The sequence below is a fragment of the Argentina silus genome, assembly GCF_951799395.1.
Source record: "Argentina silus genome assembly, chromosome: 4".
Taxonomy (NCBI): Eukaryota; Metazoa; Chordata; class Actinopteri; order Argentiniformes; family Argentinidae; genus Argentina; species Argentina silus.
In genome coordinates, this window is record NC_139658.1 from 15,060,134 (window position 1) to 15,069,538 (window position 9,405).

At 43.2% G+C, this 9,405-nt stretch overlaps 2 protein-coding genes across 3 annotated transcripts in view; one reads left to right on the forward strand and one right to left on the reverse strand.

Annotated features, from left to right (window-relative positions):
* Positions 1-2,959, forward strand: part of aqp7 (aquaporin 7) — a 4,745-nt gene extending 1,786 nt beyond the window's left edge. Inside the window, exons 3-6 of the mRNA XM_083667919.1 lie at positions 177-314; positions 659-777; positions 1,160-1,377; positions 2,732-2,959. Of these exons, the coding sequence (XP_083524045.1) occupies positions 177-314; positions 659-777; positions 1,160-1,377; positions 2,732-2,927 (671 nt within the window). The 3' untranslated portion in view covers positions 2,928-2,959. The remainder of the gene's footprint in view (positions 1-176; positions 315-658; positions 778-1,159; positions 1,378-2,731) is intronic.
* A 363-nt stretch (positions 2,960-3,322) lies between these two features.
* On the reverse strand, positions 3,323-9,082 carry tpgs2 (tubulin polyglutamylase complex subunit 2). 2 transcript variants are annotated; one of them, XM_083668655.1, is made up of 7 exons: positions 8,987-9,082; positions 8,590-8,669; positions 8,034-8,121; positions 6,147-6,281; positions 5,820-5,927; positions 4,358-4,521; positions 3,323-4,041 (listed from the first exon to the last, which is right to left on the reverse strand). In XM_083668655.1, the coding sequence occupies exons 1-7, from the start codon at positions 9,060-9,062 to the stop codon at positions 3,811-3,813; spliced, it is 882 nt and encodes a 293-aa protein (XP_083524781.1). In that variant the 5' UTR covers positions 9,063-9,082; the 3' UTR covers positions 3,323-3,810. The 2 variants fall into 2 exon arrangements, with proteins under 2 accessions (XP_083524781.1, XP_083524780.1); XM_083668654.1 differs by having other exon boundaries at positions 3,323-4,044.
* Positions 9,083-9,405: the final 323 nt, after the last annotated feature.

Genomic DNA, 9,405 nt, shown 5'->3' on the forward strand with positions numbered 1-9,405 from the left:
TCCCTGATTGAAACTAGATAAAAGGAAGGAGCAACCAGCAAATTCAGTTACTCATTAACTTAACTTCTCAACATACAATGTTATCACCCCTGAAAGCACAACGTATATATAACACATCTAAAAGTAATGTTGTTTCTCTCTCTCTCTCTCTCTCTCTCTCTCTCTCTCTCTCTCAGGGGCTCACATGAATGCAGCAGTATCATTCACCATGTGTCTCTTTGGTCGTCTTGGCTGGAGGATGCTTCCCCTCTATGTCGTCACTCAGTTGATAGGTTCATTCTTGGCAGCTGGGACTGTCTACGCCATTTACTATGGTAGGATCATAGAAGACCATGAGAACCATGTTGTTGGGGGAAGAATTTCATTTGTCATGTGTTTTTTGTTTACAGCTTGAATCATGGTTACTTGAGTTGTGAATTGGCACAGTGCCAATATCATCACTTTAAAAGTATGATAACAGTCAGGCCTATAAATATTGTAACATTGAACCACAAATTAAAACAGATGAAATGTGCTGCTTTTAGCTGTATGTTGTTGTGTTTTGTTTTTCTTGTTCTATAATGCTGAAAAAAAAAGATGAATGATAAAAATGATTAATAATTAGCTTCTCAGACTCAGATGTGTGAATGAACCTACAGTATCTTGTCACTTTTTTCAGATGCCATATATCACTACTGTGGAGGGAATCTGACTGTCACTGGCCCTAAAGCCACTGCTGGGATCTTTGCCACCTATCCAGCCCCTTACCTCTCGTTACACGCTGGCTTCCTGGACCAGGTGAGCAGGAAAAGTGTCATCTCACTTCCTAAGCACACCTGATTTTCAAACCTTCTGAACAGGTGTTTCAAGCCCTATTGTGGCTTTGGGGAACATCTCTTTGAGCAAAGAAACAGTCATGGTTTATAGATGTTAAACTGTGAACAACTGTTCAACAAACAATCTTAGTTGTTGCATCAACAGAGTTTTTGTTGACTTGTTGTTGTTCACAGTGTGAGCATTTGTACGGCATCTACAGTACTATCTCAATATCTCTATCAGACCACTGTTCTCTGTGTGTGTGTTCTTACCTAACTCTTTTTTGTCACTGTGTGTGTGTGTGTGTGTGTGTGTGTGTGTGTGTGTGTGTGTGTGCATGCATGCATGTGTTTGTTTGTTCCAGGTATTCGGCACTGCTATGCTGTTGCTGTGCTTGACAGCCCTGTCTGACCAGAGGAACCAGCCTGCTCCGAGAGGTGGTGAGCCTGTGGTTGTGGGCCTTCTGGTGCTCCTCATCGGAATTTCCTTGGGGAGTAACAGTGGCTACGCAATCAACCCCACCCGTGACCTGGGGCCCAGAATCTTCACCGCTGTAGCTGGATGGGGGCCAGAGGTGTTCAGGTATAACCTAACGATAAGCTAGTCTTGGGTTGGTGTTGTTGGGGTTGGTGAAGTGTTGGCCACAATGCAGAGTAGGGCTTGTTCAGGAGGGTGTGATGTTACAGAAATATATTGTGTTAAACAGACATGCTTCTCTGATATGACTCAGACATGCTTCTCTGATATGACTCAGGCATGCTTCTCTGATATGACTCAGGCATGCTTCTCTGATATGACTCAGGCATGCTTCTCTGATATGACTCAGACATGCTTCTCTGATATGACTCAGGCATGCTTCTCTGATATGACTCAGACATGCTTCTCTGATATGACTCAGGCATGCTTCTCTGATATGACTCAGACATGCTTCTCTGATATGACTCAGGCATGCTTCTCTGATATGACTCAGACATGCTTCTCTGATATGACTCAGGCATGCTTCTCTGATATGACTCAGACATGCTTCTCTGATATGACTCAGGCATGCTTCTCTGATATGACTCAGACATGCTTCTCTGATATGACTCAGACATGCTTCTCTGATAATGATGTCAGCTCTATTTATAGCATTATCTGCAACATTCAGTACATTGCACCTTCCTGAATTAAACCCAGGTGTTCATTGGTCAATACCAGGGGAGTAGAGGAGGTGTTTAGAGTGAACCTGTGTTGATCCCCGTAGCCTGGTTCCAGATTCCAGGTTGGTATGTGCTTGAGCGAACCAAAATAGTTTCCCATGAAACAGGAACAATATGATCATCAGCTAACTCTTGTAAATATGCTGAAACAATGCTACATTAGCAGTTTAGGATAACATTTAAATCGACTAATATATTTCAGTATTGTGTTTCTTTCCTTTTGTTCCGACCACAACAGGAAAATAACCCTACCAGTTTTTTCTGGCACCTGATTGGATCTCACTGGCTTGATGTGGTCCAATTGTGGTAGGAATAAAACGACACTGATGTTATGCAAATCAAAAACGAGTGGTTGCTTGACATGATTGGTTCATTTTGAGAGCTATCGTCAATTACGATGTAATTAATCTGTGCCAACTTAATTTAAGAGTAGGCATGATTACTGGTCAGCATGCCTTTTGAATTTGATTTACAAATTAGAAGCACAACAAATGGGCACATGTATTTCATTAGATAGAAATAAAAATAAAAAACATGTTACCGAAGTTGAATTCCAAAAGGTATTCTTAATTTTGCATCACAGCAGTTACTGCACGTAACATAAAGATACATTTTAAATCAATATGAATTGGTGCCAGTCCATAAGATGTAGATAAAAGAATGCAATGGGACGAACTCCCCAAACTCCCAGCTCTTTGATTGACCTCTTTCACCCCTCCCATCTCTCTCTCCAACAGGGCAGGTAATGGTTGGTGGTGGGTGCCTGTCGTGGCTCCACTGGTGGGTGGGGTAATAGGTGTTGCAGTCTACAAGGTGTTTGTGGAGCTGCATCACCTCTCCCCTCGCGACCAGAGGAGGGCACAAGCGGATGAGGCGGAGGAGGCGGCCCCTCTAGAGAAGCAGAAGAGCCTCTGCGCCGAGGTGTGTGTGTGAGGCCCAGCAGAGGGACGGATTAGATAATACCTATCCACTGTCCACTCCCTCCCAGAGAAAGACTAGCCCCTCCCTCAAAAGGTGACTCAATCAGACTCTGCCTCTAGTAGGAGTCAGGGGTTGGAGCCCCGTCCCATCAGACTGAAACTGGTCCAGAAAAGCCCTCTAAGCGGATAGACTGGAACCCTGTCAGACAAGAGTCATGAACAATGTGTGACAAGGGGCAATCATTGTGAAATAATTTTTCAAAACAGCTCCCACAAACAAATCTAAGCAAATGGACAACCACGGACATATCTCAGGAAATATCTTCTACAACACTCTCATTCTTCGAAATCAATCAATTCTTCGGAACTCAAGGGACACAACATGGAAATGACACTGATTCAACTCAATGAATTCTGATTCGCCTTTAATAAATAAGGTAGCCATGGACACTCATACAGTGCCCTGCGTACAGTAAGTAAATAGATCAAACATTTACAATGAGGTTAAAGTAGAGATTCTCTGCTTTTATTTGATGGTATTCACTGCCCCATTACTTATGCAGGGCACTGTATACACACAACAGGGAAAATAAATACAAAGATGGCGATGGCCCTCAAGTCTTCACAGGAACTAGCAGCAAAGGAAATACACAGACACACAGACACACAGACACACACACACACACACACACAATATGACAGAGCCAATACCTGACTGGCATCTCTCCATCTTTCCTTGAAAGCACAGTGTGGCTCTTTTAGAAGTGGAAGCATTGATGGTGATACAATATTGCAAATTGTCCTGGGGCTCTAATGTAATAATGTAACCAGGAAATACTATTGACCCTGACCATAAGTAGGGGGGGGGGGGGGGGGGTAGGGGGTTTAGAGCCTCTTCATCGCCGGGCCCCACTGTGTCTCCCAGAGCCCCCCAGCCCCTTGGTGGTGCCTCCTCCTACTCCACCCCCAGCCCCTCCCTGGGCCGACTGCTTCTTCTTGGGGGCGGGCGGCTTGGCTTTACCTCTGAAGGCTCTCCCCGGGTCCAGCTTGTTTATAGGTGGCTCCCCTCCGGCCAGGTCGACGACATTGTTGGGGTGGAACGTGAGTGGCTGGTAGAGAGACGCCCACTGCTGTCCAGTGAGAGAGGGACAGAGAAACACACAGTTGGATTCAAATCAGTGCCATAGGACTTGCAGCATTTACTTTTGTTAAACTGTACTTATCCAAGTTGGGCCCACAAAGATAAAAAAAAACATTTTTGTATTTCAAAGCATTGATATGCAAGAGCAGCTGGAAATATATGCACTTATTGACCCTCAACAGGGTCAGAACTAGGAAACAAGGCTTAAGATTCAACATACCTCAACACTTCTTCTTGCATTGAGTGAAATACAATTTGAATAGAGCCGAAACCCTTATTGGTAGTTACTGTTGGTGTGTTACCTTGGCCTGAGGGCTGGGGCCGTAGGGGGTGAAGGTGTACTGCCACTCAGGCAGGCCCAGGTGGGTGATCATGAGGCGGTAGTATGCAGTGAAGCTGGCCGTGAGGTAGTGCCAGTACAGAGAGCGGTCCAGGAACCACACCTCACACTGCTGGGCTACCACACCTGGAAACACAAACAAGTCAGGATAGGGGCACAAGGAGCAAGAGTGTAATAATCATTATATTTCAATATCTATGATATACAGTGCCCTGGATTAGTAATGGGACAGTGAAGCATTTTTTCTTCGTTTGGCTCTACACTCCAAAAGTTTGGATTTGAAATCAAACAATTACTATGGGGTTACAGTAGATATTCTCAGCTTTTATTTGTTGGTATTTGTGTACATATTGGTTTTTTGTGCATAGTCCCCCTGTTTCAGGGGTACCCAAAAGTGATGGGACAGATGTATCAAATGTCCAAATTAAGCACTGATGTTTAGTATTTGGTCGACAATCCTTTGCATGAAATAACTGCCTGAAGTCTGTGAGCAGCCTTGAGCAGACAAGATGTTTCTATACACTTCAGAATACATTCTGCTGCTGTCATCAGCAGTTACATCATCAATTAAGACAAGTTAGCCAGTTCTTGTGGCAGCTATACATGCCCTAACATTAACACCCCCTCCACAATGTTTCACACATGAGGTGGTATGCTGTAAATCTTGGGCAGATCCTTTTTTCTCCAAGCTTTTCACTTGCACTCACTCTGGTGCATGATAATATAAATGTTATCTGTCCACCAGACCCTTTTCCAGACCTCTGCATGCTTTTTAGGTACTTTTTAGCAAACTAACCTGACCATCCTTTTTGAAGATAACTAGTGGTTTGCACCTTGCAGTGAAGCCTCTGTAGTTCAGCTGGTGACATATTCTGTGGATGGTAGTCTCTGACACATTCACTCCTACCTCCTGGAGAGTGTTCTTGATCAGTGGGACAGTTGCTTTGGGGTTTTTCTTAATTATGGTGATCATTCTTCGGTCATCCACTGTAGAAGTCTTCCTTGGCCTACCAGCCCGTTCGCGATTGCTGAGGTCACCAGTGCTTTTATGTTTTATTTTTAATGATGTTCCAAACTGTTTTGGCATTGACAACTCTCTTGTGCCTACACAAATGTTGTGATGTAACACAACTGACTTACCAGAAACACCCGTCAAGCCAATTGTCCCATTACTTTTGGTTACCCTGAAATAGGGGGGCTTGAGGATGTTGTCACCACATACTGCCACAGTAGACACCAGGCACTACATGGGGGAGGTTAGAAGTCCACACTTCAAGGGAAATGGTAGAGAATTAGGACACACAGCAATACTGTCGGCCGTGACCCGATACTCTACCCTTCTCACTAAAGCGTTAACAGCCGCTCAAGGTCTTAAAAGGAATGGAACAGTGTACAATCTTGTAGAGTGTTGATAGATGGTATACCTTTAGCGCAGTCTTTGTAGACCAAGCAGACTTTGCCATTCCCGCCGCAGGGGTCAAGTTCAAAGATACGGCTCCGGGAATCAAAATGGGGCTCTGACAGCCCTGAATCTGACCATAGGATAGAGAACAAGAATGAGGGGGAGAGAGAGAGAGAGAGAGAGAGAGAGAGAGAGTGAGAGATCCTGCTTAACTGCTAGCTATCTTCAAAGATTTTACACTACTTACAGTATAAGGAATAAGGCTCTTGGTTATATGATTCAACATAACATAACAGAGGCTCGATCTGAATAAACCACAAGCCACTAAAAAAAGTATATATTCTGTCACCTTGAGTTTCATCCTCCTCCCAGTCCAGGTCAGCCAGAGTGGGAGCGTTGGGGAGGGAGAACACTGACGGTTGGCACACAGGCCGCAGTTTGGCCACACCGTTGATGACCATGCAGCCTAAAGGCACAGACTCATCTGACAGAAAGACAAAGACTTTTTTACAGAATGGATAAAAGTATAATATACACATGATCAGTTATGACATTTTCCTAAAGGACGATTAATAGTGACCTTTAACAAATTGGTATGGTTCAATACACGTACATCCTTATTTGAAATTATCTTGGTGTGTGCATGTGTGTGTGTGTGTGTGTGTGTGTGTGTGTGTGTGTGTGTGTGTGTGTGTGTGTGTAGCCAGTGGCTGAATATTTTGTTCCTCAATTCCATATTTACCCCTTGACTCTACCCCTAAGCACCCATTTTGTGTATTCTCGAAAGGATTGGAAGGGTAGTACAGTAATCGCTTCATCTCGTCTCTAATAGGCCAGGTAACATTTCCGCAATATTGCAGGTTATGTTTTAGGAAGGGGGACACAAATTATAATGGCAGAATGACAGACCTAATTAACCTTATGAGCATATTGTCTTACAGTGGACAAAGCACATTAGGCTTTGTTTACGTAGTCATCTTATGGTCAACGGTTTAGTGTGCAGCCTTTTTTCAGCCCAGCACCAACACACCTGTTTCAGACAATCAACTAACTGTGGTCTGTAGTCCACGGCATGGGTTCCCAAACTGTTTCACTGTGGGGCCCACCAGCTGAGGACCCACGATTTAACCAAAATCAGACATGGGCAAGGTTGTACGAGTAAATAATAAACTTCTCCTCCAAAGTGAGTCCAAATAAAGAAGTGAGTATTACTGTAGCTATTTTGGCCAAATTCAAGTAATTACTTTGTTGATGGTACAAAGGTAGATTTAGCTGACACAAGATGTAAACTTATTTTTTCTTGTCGAACTTGTATTGGAAAGGGGTTTTCACTTTAATTAAACCATCTATACAAGATTTTCCAAATTTGTCATTATGGATTTAATTATAACCACAAAATGAGTCATAGAAAAACAGCTCTAGTGCACGTTCTTGGCAGACAATAGTTAACCACTGTCCTCACAACAAAAACAACAATACTGATACATTACGTTTTTCTGGTCACAGCTACGCCACTGATTGAACAGGGACTGCAGCACCTTTGACAACAGAAAAGGTAAAGACATCCTTCAACTACTCCATCACACTATGAGGAGTCAATCTTTCAGTTTTAGGTGATTTACTCCGTAATGAGAGCATGTGAATCTGATCGCCAATACATAGCTCAGTAAAGCAATTTCACCAGTTGCCGATTGTTTTGGAATGCAGAAAATGAACAAAGTGATTTGCTGTGTTTGGGTCAAGAGCAACAAGAGGGAGTCACATTTTTCAAGGTGGAATTGTTTCCATTGAGCGTGATAACTATCGCCAAGCCTCTTTCCCAAATAGGTCTACCTTAAATTTTAAAGTGCAATCTTAGAGAATTTTTAAGAAAGTGCTGCAGCATATCAGATACACTCGCCTGCTCTGCCTCTGAGGAGCTTGCTATTGCTATTATATGTTTAAAATATATACAGTGTATATATATATACACAGTGTATATATATATAAAACATCTCGAGAGTTTGGGAACCACTGGTCTAGGGCACTATTGTTGAAGGAGGTGTGCTCGTGCTGGGCCTTCGTGCTGGGTCTTCAAGGTCTGGAGTTGGAAACCCTTGACCTAGAGGTATAGACTATATTGATTTTGAATGGGCCAACAGTCTGCTTGGAGGACCAAGGGCTACATGTGCAGTGTGGACTTGTCTGGGCTCAGCTGAACCTCCAGAGGACAGCAGCATCTGTTGAAGAAACCTACTCTCCAGTTTGGCACTCCATGTGAGGGTGAAGCCGTCTGTTGTGAGATAGAAGTCTCTGAGGTCCTCGGGCAGAACGCAGTTATTTTTCTGGGAAACGGAGGAAGCATTCAATCATTACACAACATCTCTTTGGCTGTTATTTTTCTCTCTAAAAATGCATCAGTTTTAGATTTTTATGCAAGATGGCACCTCCTACGGCTGCCACGGTGTGTTGGTGCGTACTTTGTTTGTTTTTAGCCTTTAATTCCGTTAATTGTGATTCCACTCGGATTATTTTCACGAGGGACGAGATACTTAACATCAGGGACTCAACACCATCTGATTTATGTCCCAACTTTCTCGCCTCATCTGTGGAATATTTTGCAAAAATTTGTCAATATTTGACTATTGTTTTTTATGTCCCATGCACCAACCTCACCAAGTCAATTTCCTGTATGTGCAAATATACTTGGCCAAATAAAAGAATTCTGATTCTGATTCTGATGTGTGTTGTATTCTGCCATGCAGAGTCATCAATATACAATACATTAATGACTGCTGCTATGTTTTCCTCACCTGTTCCCATGACAACAGACTCCGCTTCTCCGCAGGTTCCCTTTCCACAAAACGCACGTCCATCACTCTGGGCATACTTTCTATTCACACCAAAGAAAACAAAAAGTACACCCTGTAGTGGTCACACAGCAATATACTGCATTCAATGCCATAGACGCCACTTGTGAATACGAGTTGTAAAGTGATTGCCAGCTAGCAAACTGACCTAGCCTTACTAAAATGTCCTAGGCACCTTAGCTACACAACAACACATCGGGATAGCTTACACTAGCTAGCTCAGCAGACTATAGCCTGCGGGATAGCAACCACCTGCTATCTGGATACACTGGCTAGCTACTAGCTTGCAGAGCACAGTGCCTAGTACCAGACATCAACATGCATTCAAAGGGATGCTTACCAAGTACTCGAGTGATGCCAAGTGTCAGCCTTTCAGCAACCCCTTTAAATGCTATACCTTCTGTTGCTTCCTCCATTTCAATGATTGACCATATAGAATCACACCAGCACCACCACGAAGCTGTATCTGCGCTGCTTAAGAACGTACCAACAGCAATAAGGTCGCGATTTGTGTCAAAATAAAAGTCCCGGTCAAAACGCATTAGCTATTTGGAATCTCAATCTTGGAAAGACGTTATTATAGTGCATATACTTGAATAACGATGCAACTACATTTTTAAATTATTAGAGTGTTTATTCTTACAAAGTATGGGATGCCAGTTATGCATGAATATGTGACAGCTGAAATCACACCTCACCCTCATTTTAAAAGCATTATACGGCAAACTAAAGTGAGATAGTCTTATTATGGTAGCGGAT

What these genes read in the sequence shown, in the direction of transcription:
- tpgs2 (XM_083668654.1), bottom strand. Translation starts at nt 9,062, where the DNA reads ATGGAGGAAGCAACAGAAGGTATAGCATTTAAAGGGGTTGCTGAAAGG. An exon ending in GGAGGAGGATGAAACTCAAG is followed by an intron (nt 5,928 to 6,146) that starts GTGACAGAATAT and finishes TCCTATGGTCAG; the next exon opens with ATTCAGGGCTGTCAGAGCCC. An exon ending in GCCCCAGCCCTCAGGCCAAG is followed by an intron (nt 4,045 to 4,357) that starts GTAACACACCAA and finishes CTCACTGGACAG; the next exon opens with CAGTGGGCGTCTCTCTACCA.